Here is a 20,273-nt window from a genome sequence, read left to right on the forward strand (position 1 = left end):
TATAATGTGACTACTCTATTACCTAGAGAAGAAAGAAAAAAACATTGTTATAGTCAATATCACTTTTTAAGGTTAAGTTCACATTTGCCAACAGAAAGTCGGTACAAATTAAATCCGTTTTATCAGAACACAGTTCTATTTGCTGGAAGTCTTAAAATATTGAGGCTGTGCAGCTTATTTGTATATGTGCACAGAGAATTCCATGAGGACCTCTTCATTGAAAAAATGAAAGCAAGGATTTTTCCAGTTATATGCTTGCATTATCTTGCCTAGTTCAATGAACACATTGAGAAGGCAGTTGTATGCACACAATGGAAAAAGGGCTCTGAATATAAATGCTAATATCTCTGCTTCTTTCTTGGCCCTGGGGAGCACTCCACTTGAAAGAGTATGCAACACATACAGAGAAGGAAAAGTGATAATCAGAGATAACCACCACTTCTGACTCATTATATGTATGTAGGGCACTGTCTTCCATGCAACTGCCCTAAATTCAATCTCTAGTACCCCATATGGTCCTTCCGACCTCACTGGAATGGTCTCTGAGCACAGAGCCATAAGTGAGCCCTATGCATGGCTTGATGCAGCATCAAAACAAAACAAATAAACAAACAAAATAAGAATGACTGCATGGTAGCACTGTAGCACTGTCGTCCCGTTGTTCATTGATTTGCTCCAGTGGGCACCAGGAACGTGGCTATAGTGAGACTTGTTACCGTTTTTGGCATATTGAATAGCTTGTCAGTTTCTGCCATTCGGGCAGGATACTCCCGGTAGCTTGCCGGGCTTTCCGAGAGGGATGTAGGAATCAAACCTGGGTCCGCCTCGTGCAAGGCAAATGCCCTACCCACTGTGCTACAGTACATCTAAATCATCATTCAATCAACAAATATTAAGTTTGCACTATCTGTCTTCCCAACAATGTATTTGATGTAAATAATAAATCCAATGTGATCTCCAACCAGAGGAATATTGTTTTCTAACCATCACTTGTCAACACTAAGAACTTTCTTCAAGAGTTAACAGACCTTGGGGCTGGAGCAATAGCACAGCAGGTAGGGTATTTGCCTTGCATGTGGCGGGCTCAGGTTCGATTCCCAGCATGCCATATGGTCTCCTGAGCACCGCCAGGAGTAATTTCTGAGTGCATGAGCCAGGAGTAACCCCTGTGCATTGCCGGGTGTGACCCAAAAAGAAAAAAAAAAGTTAACAGACCTACACTTAATCATCCCTAATACCCAGGATATTTAAGCTCATTTGATACTACTCTCTAAATGTCCCCTTTGCCTATTAAATTGCTAAGCCTTGCCTTTGAGTTCAAAAAGCACTCTAAAAGCAGGAGCACTAATTTCATCAATGACCAGAGCACATCAAATACATCTCAGGACTGGGAGAGCTGACATATCACATTAGAATATATTTACCAGATTTAAATTTTTTTCTCTTCAAGAAGTATGATCATTCATTTCTTGATGTCTTTTTAATGTGACTCAAGTTCTCAGTACATGAAAAATGCCCTTATAAGGAATTAAAGCTCTTCAGAAAGGTAGGTTCTTCCCATGGCATCTTTTAATTACCAAAGAGGAAAAAATGAAGGATGCAACCCAACTCTGACTCCTAGAAAATGTCTGTAGCCATGGAGTGCAAAAACAAGCACTCAACTATTGATTTCCAATAACAAAAAAAAACACTCAATAATTTTTAATGTTCAGTGAAGCTTACCGAAAAGATGAGAAAGGAAGAAAGCATTTGGTATCCACAGACTAAAATATAGCTGGTTGCTGAGGTGCGAGACCTCAGAACTACCAGTGGAGGTGTCCGCTCCCCCCATCAGGACCACCAGGCATCCGTCTTTAATCCAAGAAAGAACTAGTAAAACTTTTATTTTGTTTCATCCTTAATCTCCTCTCACATTGAAAAAATAATAAGAAGGAGAGAAGGGGCAAGCCCATTTGGACTGTGAGCAAAAGCAATTTTCAGGCAAATGCAGATATTATAAAAACTGGAGAATATAGCTGATTAAAAAAGCTATAGGCTGCCCAAGGCTTGAATTGGGAGATACATAAAATAATAAGCTCTGCTTGCCTTGAAAAGTGAAAAGGGAAGAGAGAACATTTTTACTCTATCACAAATTCTATGAAAAGTGTGGCACCCATACGATTTTCATTTACATTAATTTTTCTCTTCATTTTCCCCTGTGAGGTTGAACACACACACACACACACACACACACACACACACACACACACACACACACACAGATCCAATTGCCCGATTTCATGTTGAAAAATTTAAAAGGCAAAATTGTACTTTTAAAGAAGAAAAGCCCATCAGATTAGTTCAATCAATATTTTAAGTGACAACTTACATAAGAAGCCAAAATAATAAGGATTTCCATTCCCATTTTTGCTGCTTCTTATCCAAGTCAAACTCAATTCACAAGGAAGTTAGATTCTGACACCAACTTTGTGTTCTATATCATCACCTAAGTGCAAATTGTAAGCTATTGATCATGTCATAACAAAGCCTCCAATATTTGAAATCACACATTTTAATTAACTCCTAGAAAGAGCTTTAATTTTTCGTTTTTTTTCTTAAAGAATTGGTTTTACACCATTTATTTGTAAGCCATGATTTAAAAAAAATCATTGCGCTGGAAGTTGGGGGAAGGTAAATAGAAGTATAGTTTAGAATTGTTTTATTCTATCTGACCTTGAAATAGAAAGTGAAGGAGATCAGAGCTACTATACTTAAAAATGTACCTACATTCATGAAGTTTTTACCACGGTGAGTCATTCGTATCTATGTTCTTCGTTATGACGGTAAAAAGTATCATAGGTTGAAGCTCATTTGTTTCCTTGTATTTAGCTGAAGGTCATTTCTAGTTTTTGAGATTAAAATAGGGGCAAACTAATCTCGCCGTGAGGAAAATGACAGTGAGCATTTTAAATTTTGAAAGAGAAGATTCCACACTAATCTCCTAATCAGTACCTTTTCTTTGCCACAAGGATAAATTATAATAATACTTTCTACATCACTAATAGAAATATTAGGCTGCAAATAAATATATTTCATGACCACTTAAATTCAACATGTAGATTTATGCATAGTGACATGTAAATTACAGAGCTCAATATATCTTTGAAAATCTAATTATAATGTATGATGTTTTAGTCTAGCAATAAGAAGCAAAAATGTATAGATTTTGTTGACATATGGTACACTAAATTTCTATCCCAGGGGGCATACTTAGAGTGCTGTTCTTTCTGGATAATTTTTTTCCTGGCCCTTTGCTTGGTTATAGATATATTATTGGGATTGTAGACAACCAGAAATAGAACTGCTTTTATGTGAATTCTTTCTTTTTTCCATCTAGTTTTTCCTTAGACTCATATTCACATATGAGCACTCAGTTTAAATTGTACTTTTTCATTACACCTTCCTCGACCAACACAATCCAAATAAGTCCTTCTGAACTCATTTACTATCCTTTCACACTAATTGCAGAAAACTTTTCAACTAATTCAAAGTCCTTGCTACAAATACCATCATCTGGCCACTGGCTACAAAGGTCACACAGCCCATTTCCTACCAACTTCCTCAGTGTCTCTAAGACACCCACGTGAGATCTCTTAGATGAGGACATTCCCCTGACAACTGTACTTGATTGTCTAACTCCTTCATGCCTTCTCAAAGGTTACCAACTAAGAAGCCTGACTTAAGTTGCTTGACTATCACATCTATTCTCCTTGATCCTGTCTTATTTTTCTCTCACTAATTGGAGTCATATAGGTATACATTTGGTGGGTGTGTGATCTCATTAGCATGTAAATTCTATTAGACCTTATCCCTTATCCATTCTATTCATTAGTACTGCCACACTGCTTAAAATAATGCTTATCTAAGGTGGCACTAGATATTTATTGAATTAGTTTAGCCCTACTGATTATCTCATCCGTTCCCCCACCCACAGTAGACACGAGGTCCATAAAAGCAGACTTTCATTCTGGTATTTCCATTGCATTTTATGTATAAAAGAAGATGAATGAATATTGACTGAATGAACAATATATGTTTAGATGTGTAATCCTCGTTCTCCAATTTTTCTCTAATTATCATAAGGACTGGAATTATATGCATTTCATTCATCAGCGTATACCAGTTGCACTATCTTAGAGTTGGTACTCAGTAACTAAGTGAAGAACCTTAAGAACTGACACCAGAGAATATAGGAACTCAAGTGTACCATAGCCACCCAGAGGTTACCACAGTTTAAAATCTAGGATTTAATATCAGTGGGAAAAAATTTAGTAAATACACAAAGTAGTGAACACCTAAAGTGACCCTGTCATCCTTTCATGTTCTAGCCTGGCTCTGACAAAGGCTGGTTTCCTGGACAACCCCCAAGGAACTAGTATAGATATTTGCAACTTTGACTTTTAGTCACTTCTGAATTCTGAGAGATATCACTGTATCACTGTCATCCCATTGCTCATCGATTTGCTCGAGCGGGCACCAGTAATGTCCCCATTGTGAGACTTGTTGTTACTGTTTATGGCATATCGAATACTCCACAGGGAGCTTGCCAAGCTCTCCCGAGAGACTCTCAGTAGCTTGCTGGGCTCTCCAAGAGGGGCAGAGGACTTGAAGTCGGGATGGCCTCGTGCAAGACAAACACCCTACTCACTGTGCTATTGCTCCAGCCCACTGAGAGATGGAAACACCCTAACTTCAATCCACAGCTTCGATTTGTTTGCATAAAACCCTGCCCTGATAGTGTCAGATGAATCACTTGATGGTGCCTACGGGTATCAAACAGGAGTTGGCTGGTAATATAATGACTGCCATTAATTAATAGAATAACCCTGAAGAACCAGCAGTGTCAAATCACAGGTTTTCTATCCAGGTTTGCTGTGATGCCCTTCAGGAGGCTCTTCTTTCCTTCCTCCCAGTTTGTCCACTTACCACCATCTCCCTTAGCGAATAATCATAGCACAGGTGAGATTTCTGATAAGAGTCCATCCCACGTGAATGGATAGGGGATGGAAAGGGGAAAGAAAACACTACGAACCATTGGCCTAAGATCTCCTTGGCATCCTTCCCAGGTCCAAAGGTTGTGACCGAATGAGTTGTACCTTCACTACTAAGTCCTGATATCTCAACACAGCTTAGGTGACTGCTAGTTTTTGTTCTTCTATGCTAATCAACATTCATGTTTGATCTCCTATTATGCATCAGTCTATGGCAGGCACTGTGAATACAAAAACGAATTGAGAAATAGCATGATCCCTTTTAGTGTTCCATTCAATAAGGAGGCTGAAACACGAGGAGACTAAAGCAATATTGATAAAGTTAATACTTTGGAAGGCCCAATAGTGTAGGATCTCAGAGCACATTACAGGGCACCAGACATTCTGGAAAACCCTTTAGTATGGGACCAAAAAAAATATTCTGATTATAATTAACCAATTTAGACATTGTTAAAGGTGTGTTAAAATCGTGTAACATTCATTCATAACAAGCAGTACAAAATAAATTATTTAGGTCCTGTTTGGCGGGCAGGCTTTGGGGGACAGGGTGGAAAAATTCGAAATATGGTGGTGGGAAAGTGTAATAATGGTGGGAATGGTGTTGGAATACTAAATGTAATGAATTATTGTCAATTTTATAAAAATAAGAAATTTTTAATCGTGTAATATAAGATCTGGCGTGGCACAGAGGGAAATCGATGCCCCTATAGGCTAATGAATCCATGTGAGATCAGAGTTATAGCTAGGAATCAAATTTGTTCTATTGGGAAGCTTTTGTGAAAGGTCTTTCTTCTTTTCTTTTCGTAAGAAAATTTCAGATGTCTCTGCTTCATCATTCTATTTTAATTAGATAAATATTTTTATATATGGGCTTTGTGCACGGCAATAACGTCCTAACACGTCATCGATACATTCGACTTGGCAGTGAGTTGCTGCTGAAGGTATTCACATACATCCACAGTCATTCAGCTCGCCTGATCTCAACAGGAGGAACAGGTATGGTCTGACTGTGGACAAGAGCAACTCTGAGAAACGTTGTTCATCTAATTACAGTTCCTCCCAACAACTGAGGGATGCATCTAAAGACTACAGTAAAACCCTCAAAGTTTTCAGCCGCAGTAGTGGCTGTCCTTAAAATTCCGTAACTATGGCATTTTCTTTTTCTTTTCTTTCCTTCCCTCCATTCCTAGTTGTTATACGCGGGATGTTTAAAGACTGATTCCACAGGAGTTCATTACATTAAATCGTGAATACTTGGGAAACCGTAATTTTTAAGTTTTTCATTTGTTCCGGCTCTCAAAGGCAAGGGCTTCATCCTGCAGAGTGCATGCCATGACGGGGAGAGAAATCATGGCATCTACAATGAATTTCCGAGCTCTTGAGTGACAGTTATTAATTCGCCAGTTTGCACATCCACATTTCCCCCCCCCAAAAAAAAAAAATCAGTTCTTCCTTATCTTTCCAATCTCACCCCACGGAAGGTTGCTATGGGCACCACATAACATCCATTCTGGCGCCAACAGACTGCGTGGAAGTCACCCACAATCTCTCCAAATTATAACTCACCGAATTCACTGTACGCCCTGAAGGATGCTCTTTAATTTTTCCCCTGCTTCCCCCTTGCTTTCCCCCCAAGTCCCGTTTAATTCTTTAGAAAAGAATATTTTTAGGGGCACATTGAACTAAAGCATCTTCCTCTCAGCCGACCATCTCCAAATGGCCGCCCGGGGTCCTAAATCCCGCAGCTACGGACAGGGACAGGAAGGTGTCCTCTGCTGCAGAGTCGTGGGACTGGGCGTCAGACAGCGAAGGGGACTGGGCACCCTCCAGGGACAGGTGGAAGGCGGCGCATCCGGGCGGCCCCCCAGCTGCGGCGCGGGCAGCCCCCCGGGCGGGCACGGGCCGGGCGCGCGCGCGGGGTCGCGGGTCGCAAGTTGCATTCCGGCGTCCCGGCGCCCGGTCCGCAGCCTGGGCGACCAGAGGCCGCCGGGGGACCGGAGACGCGGACCCCACCGCCGCTCGCCACCCGCGCCCCCGGACGCCGTGGCGCTGCGCCCCGAGCCCGGCCAGCGCCGCCCCGCGCGCCCCGCCTCGCCCTCTCGGCTCCGGGGAGCCCCGCGCCGGGGCACGCAGGCCACCTTCGGGGCGGCGGCGACCCCGGGAGCACCCGGGTGGGCGGCCGGGACAAACTTCCCGCTTCTTGCCGGGGGTCCCCGTACCCCGGAGCCGAGCCGGCTCGCCGGGGCTCCTCCTCCGGCCGGCACCGGCGCCCTCGCCCGGCCCCGCGGAGCCGCCGCTCCCGTCCCCTGTCCCCGAGCCCGGGCGCCGAGCGCTCCCGGCGCAGCCGCTCCAACAAAGCGGCGGCGGCTGCGGGGAGAGCCCGAGAGGGGCTGCGAGCGGCGGCCCCGGCCCCCCGCCGGCCGCGGGCAGCAGCCGGCGCCCCGGGAAGAAAGTGTCCCGCGGCCGGCGCCCACCCTCCCCCGGCCCCGCAGCCCCCGGCCCGAGCGCGTCCCGCTGTCCCGGTGGGAGTTGGCGGCGCCGGGGCAGGGGAGGGGAGAGCCCGAGGCGGGGGTTCGGGGAGGGGGGTGGCGCGCAGGGGATCCCCCCTCCAGGGCCGAGCCGCCCCCGTACCTCTGTCCAGAGTGAGCGGCTGGACCACTGTCAGTGTCGCCATGTCTGCCGTGGGAGCCCAAGTGACGCTCGGCTTCAGCATCCGCCAGCGCTGGGAGTGAGAAAAAGAGGCGGCGATGGGGGCGGGCGGCGGCGGGGAAGGGGGGCGGCGGGGGAGGCGGGAGGCGGCGCGGGGAAGCGAGCGCGGGTGGGTTTGGCAGCCAGATGGAGCCGCGGCTGCTCCGCGCCGCGCAGACCGTCAGCGGCGGCGGGAGGCTGAGCAGGTAGCGGGGGAGCGGCGGGAGCCGCCCCCCCTCCCGCGCCCGCGCTCGGTCCCCCCTCCACCCCCCACCCCTAGCCCGGCTCGGTCACCCCGAGCAGCGCCCGGCGGGAGGCCGCCGGCTCGCCGCTGCCTTCGGGGAACTTTGCGCTCCGGAAAAGGGTCCGAGGGGCCGCGAGTCTGGGACGAGGGAGAGGCTGGAAGGGGAACGGAGGCAAGAGGGTCTGGGGGAAGGGGGGAGCGGGAAGGGGCAGACAGAGAATCGCCCTCCAATCCCCCACCCCCGCCTCCCCCGGTATCAAAGAGGTGGTCCACTTGCTGACCCCATCCCCGTTAGAGAGCAAAGGCTGCCCGGGTCCGAAACGCTCAGCTTGTCATGGTCGATGCTGTGAGTGTCTGTTAAAGGTCTTTGGAATGTTGACTTTGAGCAGGGCACAAAGGTAACGGCCTAAAGACCCGGGTTCTATGAAGGACCCGCAAAAGTAGTCTAGAAAATAACTTCCCTTCATCCGTACTCAAGTAGCCTTTGATTTTTTTGTAATCTATTTTTCTTTTTTTCCGATCTGCAAAATGGACCTAGAACTTTTCCGAGAGGATTTCTAACCAGTGGTAACTCAGACCTAACTATGAACCAGTCTGCCGGAAATGGAAAGGTGTCCCGGCTTGATTTAGGGGCGCAATTCAGTTCCTTCCTGTGGTCTGTAATGTAGTGGGAGGTGATTTTACTGAAAGGGTGACTTTGGGGTCAGTGGCTCAAGACTAAGTCACTAGAACCTTCAACTACTGGCTGTGGCCCCAAGGCTTATTACCGTGTTCATTACAATATTTATTATATTGTGTTGCCTTTCTCCACTGTAGGAATTCATTTCCTGATCAAGAAATTAAATAGAAAAACCTGTATTTTTAATAGACAGGATTCGAAGTACAAGCAGAATGGAGATGCCTCTGAAATTAGGGTTGGAAATGACATCTACCGCTCTTTGACATAACAGAACTGTTTCAACTATAATATTTCAAAGAAAGATACTGTTTTATAACAAAAAATTTACATGCATTTACGTTAGTCTTCTATTATAATATAGATGGTTCCTGGAGATCTTTAAATCCTATGGCCTTCGTTTTTAAAGAGGCAGGCTATCACTAAATGATTGACAGTGTCAAAATTGATTGGCTGGCCCTGAACACCGGACCTTAGATGTGGTGGAATCTGCCTACACTTTTTCGTGTTTTTAATAAATCTGATCTTAAAATTCAAGTGTTATTTATGAAACACTTCATCAGAAATCACATACTCTCCAAGGAGTGTTTTAATAGGCTTCAATCTCACTGATATTCCAGAAAATGAAGGAGTTTATTCTATTCTGCAATCTAAGTGAATTTGGTTAGGGCCTGATGTGTCAATGTGCTCTGTGAACATATAAACAGACTCACTCATACAACTTAGACCTGAACTGTGTGGCAAACATTGTCCTAAGCTTTGGACATGCAATGATTAATAAGACCCTGCTCTTCCCAGACAATGCTCTGTGCTGTGTGGTCTGGGAGACAGATAATGAACAAGCTATGAAAATTATGTGAAGTAGCTACTCTGAAGTACCACGGGAAGGAAGTTCTGTGGAAAAGAGGAGGAAGTAACATTTTTGGTTACAATTTTTATGTTATATCATGTCCCCTATAATATAACAAGGGTGAATCAAGAGACAGCAAGCAATTGATCTATGTATGTATAAATAATAGCATTAATTTCCAAGGTATTTTACAATGTAGCAAGCCTTATTCATTTATTGACTATGAATAAGAACATCCACAAATCTCTTGACTACCACTGTAGCTCTCTTAATAGTATGCAGTATTATGAATATGCATCTTAATGTCTTGATTTGTAAGTCAAAATGCCATTGTTGTCTCTCTATTAATACAAATCCCAGATTATGAGATCTCTGAAGTAGGCTTTTTGTCGTTTTGTTTTCTGATATAATCCAAGCACCAAATATTAAACAGCATGTTTCTGGATCTTTGTTTTGTGCTCCCTAAGTGAAAATGTGCCCTATCATTCTCCCTGTGTACCTCTGCATTGATTTTGTAAGGATTAAAGGAGAAAGTATAAGAAAGCATAAATCATATTATATCAAAAACTACTATTTCTAACCAGGCAACTTAAATGTTTACGTAGTATAAAGAGAAATTATTTCACTGTGTGTTAGAATTTATGTTTCAGTTTTGTTGCTAGACTGGTTTATCTCTCCTCTCCTCTTTCAGCCTGAAAAACCAATTGTGCTATTTGCCCATTTTATAGATAAGTAACCTGAGTCTCAGAAAGGGTAAGGGAATTATATGAATAATAAGTGCATATGGAGTTTAGTGCTCCTGAAATCTCCACTAACAACACTACTCTTCATTAGGTATTATTGACTATTTGGAGACTTTGGTCTTTTATCTTAGAGTTTGGCCTTTTATCTTAGCGTTTCAGATGTATCCAAGTCTCTTTTCTTGGTTATATACAAAGACAGGAATGAATGGAGGTTGTTTAGTTAAAAAGTAAAAAAAAAAATGATATCTATCCCATTCTATGTAAATATTGATTACTATTTAGTAGTATCTGCTTTATAAAACCTTTTTTTTCTGAAAATAAAGTATTCTAAGATTTTGTTGTTTGGTTTTAGTTTTTGAACCACATCCAGCTGTGCCTCAATCTTACTCCTGGCTCTGTCCTCAGAGATCACTCCTGGTGCTGCTCGGGAGACCAAGCACCAAACTGAAGATGACCCTGTGCAAACTAAGTGCATTATGATTAGACTTTTTTCTCTGGCTCCCAAGATTATTCAATGTAGTTCAGGACTGCTTCACTTAATCTTTCAAATTAGCTGAAAAATCAAGAGATTTTCATAAAGCATGGGCATACCATGACAATGTGTTTAGTTAGATTATAATTGGAGACAAATAAGCACAGCTTCATGTGAGGAAAGTAGCACCTTCAAACTAGAATTCTTTCAGGCATGGGTGTTCAAATTTTTTTTTTGTACTTATTCAAGATAACAAATTATCTTCCTTAATTTTCACAGCTTGTCAAAATATCACTAGATTAAGATGAAGTGCCAACCTATACTTTGGAATCTAAATGTTTGTAGGGTTTTTATAATTATCATATATTGAGACTCTTACTACATTTATTTTATCTTATGATTTATTTTGACAGCTACTTACTCGTCTATTTGTTCAATAAATACTTGGTGGATTTACTATATGTCATGCACTGTTCTAAGCACTAGGATGTTTAAATCAACAAAAAGAAATCTGGTTTTGTTTGGTATGTATTGTACAAAATAAAAGAAGAAATAGTCTTTTTATCACTATGAACAAGGAGATTAGTTCGCAATTCACTACTGTTCAAAGCATACAAAGTTTGGTGATTGGATTGGGTCTAGAATGATCTAAAAAATGTAAAACACAATGAACTGACCATGGTGGGAAAATGTTGACGGAATGATTTAAAGTGGAGATCCAGAGACAATGGTGGAGGAAAGCAGCCACTCTGTTGTAAGGTATGGTGTTGGAATGCCATATGCATGAAACCCTTCAGGAATACTATTATAAATTACAATGAATAAAACAAAAAATATTAAGACAAAAATGTGAAGAAGGATATTCTGAGAAAGAGGAGTAAAAGCAGGGATGGAAGAAAGAGAGAATGTTTAGGTAAAAACAAACAAAACACACATGGCAGTTTAATTCAGAGTATGACAAAACATACCTGAAGGGACCCCTTGTGAGTTAGCTTATGAAAGATCATATAATTAACAGAAATGTAATGAACCATTCATGAATTTTTTTGTGCCATCTTGCAATGAAATTTATAAATATAATCTCTGGGCTAAGAAAAAAATAAGCTAAGTATCTACATTACTAATTCAGAGGTGGACATTAGAAAATTAAAGATGGAGTTAAAAGGTCATTTCTAATTACCTTTCATTTCAAAGAAATGAAAACCTTTGAGTAAAGGAAATTTGAAATCTGAATAATTATTTCTCAGTTGTAGTCTTAGCACTATTTTATATTACTAACAGCCATCATGCAAGTCACAAGTATAATAATTGCCTTTTATTCTGATTCTGTAATAGGCAATAACATATAGTAAGTATAAAAGTCTGATTCTAGGGTGTTTTATTTATGTCTATTTAATGCTTAGAATATAAAATGCTATTTTTGTTTCATTTTGAGATGAACATTTTTCTGTTTTCACAGTTGGAAACTATGATTGATCTTTTTATAATGAAATCTAAATTCAAAGCTTGCAACTCTCTTTTATTTATGCATCCCAACCTCATATCTATACTATTGGGAATGCCTAGGAGATATAAAAGAAGCAAGATAAAATAATTTTTAAAAGTGATACTGGACTCACTTCTTTCTTTTATCAATGCAGGAGAAATTTCCAAACTTTTAAACACATAATATGTGAGGGATTTTTTAAAATGTTTTTCTTAAAGCTGCATCTTTAAATTTTTGATACACTAATTCTGAGCCAAAACTATTCTCTTATCCTACAAATATTTATTAGCACCTCCTAAATTCCAAATACTGTTCTCTCTGGAGAGATTCAGTGGTTAAACTTTGAAATTCATTTTATAAAAATTTTTATGAAAGGGGATTTGACTGACAAATATAAATAGACAAGCTAGATAATCTTAGCTAGTGAGGAAGACAACAAACATCTTGATCCAAAATCACTTTCACTGTCAAAATTTCAGTTTCTTTAGCTTGGTCTCTGTGGGAGTGCTTGTACCACAGGTATAAACACTATATACGGATATATCATTTCTTCCTCTGAAAAATCAGTGGGCAACATGTACTAGTTCACCTCAAAGTGCACAAAGGAAATTAAAGAAAAAGTTGTGAAATCTGCAGCACACAGGAGCCTTGTTGTGTGGGGAAAATAATCCCACATAACCCTTGACAGAAAAACATTTTGTTTGGGTTTAGGACCTTATCACTCTTATTCCAGGCTCTGCGCTTAGGGATCACTCCTGGAAGGGCTCAGGAGATAATATGTGGTGTGACAGAGATCGAACCTAGGTCAATCACATGCAAGGCAAGCTCCCCACTCATTATATTGTCTCTTTGTCAACACCCAACCCCCCCACAATTTTTTTTTAAATAACAGTTATACACTGTCCTTGAAAGAGTATTAACAAGATGTTGGGCCTGGGATACAGTGAGAAGTAGGAGATGTTAATTTTTGTAGGATTACATAGCTTCAGGTAGTTTAGGTTTATTGGGTTACTCCCGTCACAGTGCTCCCATTCCTCTGGTTTTATTTGTAGCTTCTTTCTTAGTGTTCTGTTGACTTGTAAATAATGTTTTTCTCTTCACCTTGAGTCCTTTGCATAGTTTATTCAGAGCAAGTCCTTTTTGTATGGACAAAGAAAGACATTTATTAATATGCCTTTGCAATTGGGATTTAATTGGCTTTGAATATTATTAATTCCCGGACATCTGCTTTCTTGACTGTAGCCTTGGTTGCCCTCAGTTCCTAGCCCTCAAAAAGGCAGGGTCCCAACGGGGGATGAGACGGACCCAGGGCAAGCGGTAAGTTAGTGCTACCCTGGCATCGAGATGGGCCTGGCCAAAGTGCCTCATTCTTAACTATAAGTTGAGAGTCTGATCATGGACAAGTGCTGTCATGATCTTAAAGTAATGACGAGACTAGGACCCTGCTAGGGATAGGAAAGACTAATCTGGCCTGAGCACTGTAGTCTGAGATTGAGATGACCCGGGAGAGCAATTCTAAAAGTTTAATGCATCTCTTGCTATGCCCATACAAAACGATTAAGAATGCTTATATGTTTGTTGGACAAGGAGAGGAGAAACACAACCATGGGATTTCATCATTGATGGGTCCTGCTGAAAGAGTATCTGTCCTAGAGAATTGGTGTTCTGCTATTGTTATTGAACTTTTTAAGCTTAAATTGTTACATTGTAGATTCCAGGCTCTGGCCCAGCCTAGTCTTTGGGATGTAGATTTCAGGTGCTGCCTAGTTTGTAATTGACAATGTAGATTTCATGTGGCAGCCCAGCCCAGTCTTTGGTATGTAAATCCGAGTGCTTTCAGCCCAAGGAAGGCTTCGGTTTTGGTTTTGTATCTTCTTTCAGGAGGCCTAGATTACTGGACTACAGATACAGGAGAATAATGTTGCCTCAATGTTCTTCCTGTAAGATCTTTTGGTGCCTTTGGTGACGTCAATGTATTGCGCCCTGAGCAAAAAGGGATTCAGAGAGAGAGACAAGGGAAAGGAGAGACTAGAGAAAGCAGCAGAGTAGATCCAGAGAGGAGGCCTGAGCTGGGAGTTTGGGAGATGGAAGTTTAAAGATTGAATAAACAGTAGAAAATCAGCAACCAGCTTGGTCCTCGTTCTTCCCAGTGGTTCCAGGGTGGTGAGACAGAGCCGCCTGGAGAGCCCGCCATAGTTTTTTACAAGTTTTATTTTATTTTATTTTTGCTTTTTTGGATCACTGGGAATCAAACCGGGGTCAGTTTCATGCAAGGCAAACACTGTACCTGCTGTGCTATTGCTTTAGCCCGTTAATTTTATTTTTGAGGAGATTACAAAATAAGTAGAGATTGTATTGATGCCATTATGGAGAATTAATAATAAAATGATTTATTAACCAAAATATGTAATACTATAAATATGTATATGCCAAGAGCCTGGAAGGCTACCCATGGCATATCCAATATGCCAAAAATAGTAACAATAATAGGCCTTATTCCCTTGACCTTGAACGTGACAGAGACGAATGAAACGTTACTGGCTCCCGCTTGAGCAAATTGATGAGCAACGGGATGACAGTGACACAGTGATACAGTGATGCCAATGGCATTGCAGAAAAACAAATACCTAGATTCTGCAAAAGCTTCTTGAGGCAATTTGTGTTCACTTTCATAAGAAACTGACATATTTTTTCTACTTCATGTCGATAAAAAAACTTTACACCTTTGAACAGAAAACTACTCTTCACAACTTTGAATCAAAATATTGTCAAGCAACTGAGCCAGAACCTTCTAAGAGAGTTCGGGACAGAACAATGCAAAAGGAGGAGAAAGGGAATACATCTATAGTTATTCATGCTTGCAAATCTTACTGTGTATATACTGAGTTGCCTTCATTTATTATTTGTTGGGAGTGACCCCTAGGAAGTTCTCAGAAGGATCATTGGTTAATAAGGCTGGTGTTTCAATGGTAGGGCCCCAAGGATTCAGTGCTGCTAGGGCCTTGTCATGCTGGGGCCAATCAGGGTCACCCTGGTGGTGTACAGAGGCCTCCAGCTCCACTCTGTGATATTGGAGAGGTCATGTGGTGGCAGAAATAGAACTCCAACATATGCTCTAATATTGTAATATGAATCCCTAGCATATGCCCTAACTATACTATCTCCTGGCTCGTATTTTTACTTTTGTTCAATTATATTTTTGGGCCACACCCAGTGATGCTCAGTGATTACTCCTGGTTCTGCATCAGGAATTACTCCTGGTGGTGCTTGAGGGACCATATGGGATGCTGGGAATTGCACTTGTCGGCCACGTGCAAGGCAAACGCCCTACCCGCTATGCTATCGCTCCAGCCCCCAGTTCAATTAACTTTCTACTAGACTTCTTATTTCTTTTAACATCATCTAACTTTGAATTGCATATAAGTCATCTATTCTGCATGAAATCAAATATCTTCATCATAAAATTGGTCTGTTTTATTTCTCTCCACTATTTATGTAGACATCGTGATACATAATGCTTTTAATTAGAGTTTCAGTGTTGTAATGTTGCAACTCCAAACCCATCACCAGTATCAGTGTTCCTCCACAACATCTCAAGGTTCTTTTTCCCAATCAGTCCAGCCCCAAGGTAAACTATTTGGAAAATATTATACTTTGGATCACATCTTTACGAAGTGTCACCACTTAGGATTTTGATGCGCACAGTTACATCAACTCATCACCATCAAAATGTCCAAATCATCTCGGCCAGTGTCCAAACATTACCTCCAGTCCACCCTGCCATTCCCCGTTCCTCACTCCTCTACCTGCCATTCTCAGTACTGTAGTCCGGGGCCAAGGGTTTGTCTTCATTTGATCCTTCCTTCTCCCTGTCTTGTTCTGTATAAACCACAGATGAGTGTGATCTTCCTGTATTCGTTGCTCTCCCTCTGACTTGCTTCGCTTAATATAATATCTTCCAGTTGCATCCAAGTTGTGTTAAACTGCTTGGTTTCATCTTTTATTATGGCTGCATTGTAGAATTGATCTCTTTTAACTAATTTGTGCAATTCCCAAATCCTTGAAAACACAGTAACAATGATCATGAGTTCTTTACCTGTGATACTGTTTCACTAACAAAAGTTTCAATGTCTTTTCCTCATTTTTAAAATTTCCCCCCACCTTATTTAAACACCATGGTTTACAAAATTGTTCATGATGTTTGTTACAGGCGTTCAATATTCCAACACCAGTCTCCCCACCAGTCACCTTCTCTCCACCATTCTCTCTAACTTCCCAACCACTCCTCAAGCCTGTCCCCATAACAGGCCCACAGTGATTTATTTCATAGTGTTACCACTAAATGGCTAATGGAATCATAAAAAAAATAATTCGTAAAAGAAAATTTGTAAAAATTGTTACATCTCACCAGGTTCTTGCTGAGTGTTTTAGTAAGCTGTTGTTGCAATGTAATCCTTCTGTGTTCATGTTTTTGTTAGTTGAGACTAGTTGACTTCTATCGTTACGTTCCCAAACAATCTTGTGTGCTCCTACTGGGATTTTAGTACAATAGAGCTTGCAGATGTCATACTAAACAATTGAGAATATTTAACTGGGAGTCTGGCCTGCAGCATGGCAGCAGCTGTTGAGGTGTGACTGTGGTTGCCCGGGCTTTGGTAGGAAAGGGAGCTTGGCTCATTCGCCTTCCAAGATGGCCCAGGAGATCTCACCCACGACTGGGTATCCAAGAAATGTTTGCAGCTAGTTGTTTTCTTTTGAGATTTCTTCATGAATCTCTGGAGCATGGGTGGTAAATGAGCTTACACGGTGGTGGTGGGATATGGGTGTGGCTTCTGGAGCTCTTGGAAGCATGGGATGTGGAAGAACATTGCTCATCCTGACTCTGAGAAGGCCCAGAGTTTTCAGCCAAAACTCAAGGAATCTGAAATTTCCATCAGGGTAAGCATAGAGCTCGTTTGTGAGATGGTGGCAATATTTTATTCTTAACAAGCATCTCAGTTCTGACTAAATTTTTATTGGAATTGAGCTGAATTGATTTACATCAGTTTGGTACTATGAAACTTATTCGGTATATGAGGAAGGAAGAAACAAATGGGTTGTCTTCAAAGCTTCACTCTGAGGATGACATCACAGTCCAGAAATTGATAACAATCCAGAAGTTGTCACAAACTTTGCGGCAGCACTGCTGAGGACACAATTTTTGTCAAACATTAGCAAGTTTAAGAGGAAAACGTAACATTGGTATGGACAGCACAGTAAAAAAAGAATTTCAAACTCTTCATCCTCCATGCTCTAAAGCAAAATTACCATCATTTCAGTTAATTTGTAATTAAGTTTCTTTCTGGGTGCAATCAAATACATAGAGCATATTTTTTTCTTAAAACTATGAGTGGGATTAAACTAAATCCCTCCCATTTCATCCTGTCTTTCTTCCCTGCCTTTCTTGTTCTGGATGTACTTACCCTACAAATGATCCTTCTGAAGTTTGCAATCTTCATATGCCATTCCCCTGTCTATAGTTAAGCAAGGGAGACCTACTTTCTAAAATACAGCATTTCTGAAAAAAAAAATCAGTCTTTCAAAGATTTCTTAATTTTACTGCTTGTTCAAAGCATTTATTCACATAATAAATCTAATTATGACTTAATTTTATGTCTTAAAGATTTAAATAGAATAAAAATAAATAAACATGTTTTTAAATCTAAGTACCCTCAGGTTTCTATCACCTGGAATTTTGCATAGATCAGTAGTGGCAAATCAAGCTGAACAAACAGTTTTGCCAAAAATCTCAAATCAAAGCAATTTCAACTAAATGGAGAGAGTAAGCAAATTTTTCTTTTTAATTTAAGACAAGTAAATTCTTCGTTAAACATTTTATATAGTTTATATGTATACTTTCTTTCAGTAGGATTTTTGTTTTGAAATTCTAAGTATAAGATAATTTACATGGAAAATAGTTCTCAAAATGTATTACAAAACCTACTTTCTATAATAATCAATTTTAGCAGGGATTTTTGTATTGTCTTCCAGAAATACATGCAAATAAATACATACACAAACATGGGCACATACATGTGCACTTGTCCTTTTGAAAAACTCAAATAAATGTATCTTGCTTTGTTGTCTGTTTCTTTGCATGACTATTTCCACTCTGGAGAGTCTCTGTTCTCTCTTGAGCACACACTTCTCCCTTTACTTCCCCTCATGTCTTTCTAAATAAGTTTCAATAAAAAAACATCTTGCTTCACACATATACACACACACAGACAGACACGAAGCCCTGAAACATCATTATATTACATACTGTATTTTCTATCGTGACTGTTTTATCTAATATTTTATGTTAACACATAGCGATGTATATGTGTTATATACATGTAACAACAGCACTGTACAACTGTTGTCCCATTGAGCATCAACTTGCTCTAGTGGGCACCAGTACTGTCTCCATTGTGAGACTTGTCACTGTTTTTGGCATATCAAATTTGCCATGGGTAGCTTGCCAGGCTCTGCCATGTGGGTGGGATACTCTTGGTAGCTTGCTGTGGTCTCCGAGAAGGACGGAGGAATCGAACCCGGGTCAGCCCCGTGCAAGGCAAATACCCTACCCAATGTGCTATCGCTATAGACCATAAAGATCTATGTACATAATCGTTAATTCAAAAACTTCCAATGAAATGGTTTCATAGATATACTTTCAGGTTGTTTCTAGGCTCTTGCTATTTTCACGTGTTACAATTTAAGGGCTAGAGCAATAATACAGTGGGTTGGGTGCTTACTATACACAAAAGCAACTAAGCCCCACACTGATTGATCCCTGAGTACAGAGCCAGGAATTAGCCCTGAATACTGCTAGGGCAGCCCGAAACCAAACAAACAAAAGGTGTCACAAATTAAATATCTTTCTTCTTCATATCATTTTCTTGAACATGAATTCTACTCAGTTATGGTCTTATACACTCGAGTGCTTGTGTGGTCATTTTCAAAATCTATTTCTCTATTGTAAATCCTGTCACCATTTAACTCCTGATTCATTGTGTTTTGATGCTTACATAATGTTGTAACTTTTATTATAGATATGTTTAATGAAATTTCTAAAACCTAAAATACCAAATTTTAAAAACTTGTTGCCATATACTAATGATCATTTCCTGTTCAAAGTATGTGATATGATAAATCAATAATTATTTCATTTTATTTTTTTGCCATTTTTGTACATTTTATTTTCATAAAGTAGTTCACAATAGTTCATTATAGATAATATTCAAACACCCACCACACCAGCGAGCATCTTCCCACCACAATGAGTGGGAAGTGTGTGAAGGTTGTTGTATTTCATCCTCGAGCAATTTAAGCCTGTTGATAAGAGAATACAAGCAATTATGTTAAAACCAAACAAATGTGTGCTACTTTAGTTACTTCAGTGGGCTAGAGTATAAGAGGTTGCATGGCCACATGTGCAGCCACATGCTCCAGGAAATACTGCATCTCTCTCTTCCAAGAGCATTTTTTAATAGTCTCTGGATCTTGGCCATGATGAGATTACATGGCGCCACAGGCAGTTTGTGAGCATGACTGCCAAGCTACTGGAAAACTGGGGAGCTAGGTGGAGGAGGCCGAGTCCCGATCCGAGAAGACTTGGCCACGGGTCCCGAATACCTGAGTTCCTTCGCTGGTTCCTTCATGGGTGAGGCTCATCCAAGTGTGTGGAGAGTGGCCTTGATCATGGCTGCAGCTGGGTTCTGGAGATTTTTAGCTGCCAGGGTTCTGCCCTGCTCCAAGATGCCCTGGTGAAAACAGCCTGGTGCAGGGTTCTGCCAATTTCAATAATTTTCAATTAAGAAGCTAATTGAAAAATATTATATGTGTATATATATGATACACATATATATGCACCATATATATATGTCTCATGTGAAAAGTCTAAAAATCCAGTGTTAGATATTTGTTTTGTTCAATAATTTATTTTCATCAAATACAACGAGACAGGAATATAATGAAAGAACAATACTTAGTTTACATACCATATTTATTAAATAAAATATTGATTCACTAATTGTAGAAAAGTCTAAGTAAACTTAAAA

The 20,273-nt window shown here is 40.7% G+C and overlaps 1 protein-coding gene across 3 annotated transcripts in view; it reads right to left on the reverse strand.

The window, feature by feature from the left end:
* Positions 1 to 7,970, reverse strand: part of LIN7A (lin-7 homolog A, crumbs cell polarity complex component) — a 141,529-nt gene extending 133,559 nt beyond the window's left edge. The window contains exon 1 of one of the 3 annotated variants that reach the window (XM_055118058.1): positions 7,662 to 7,970. In XM_055118058.1, coding sequence (XP_054974033.1) covers positions 7,662 to 7,743 — 82 coding nt within the window. In that variant the 5' untranslated portion in view covers positions 7,744 to 7,970. The remainder of the gene's footprint in view (positions 1 to 7,661) is intronic. The other 2 variants (XM_055118059.1, XM_055118060.1) reach the window with 2 other exon arrangements.
* Positions 7,971 to 20,273: the final 12,303 nt, after the last annotated feature.

The sequence above is a fragment of the Sorex araneus genome, chromosome 10 (assembly GCF_027595985.1).
Source record: "Sorex araneus isolate mSorAra2 chromosome 10, mSorAra2.pri, whole genome shotgun sequence".
Classification (NCBI taxonomy): Eukaryota; Metazoa; Chordata; class Mammalia; order Eulipotyphla; family Soricidae; genus Sorex; species Sorex araneus.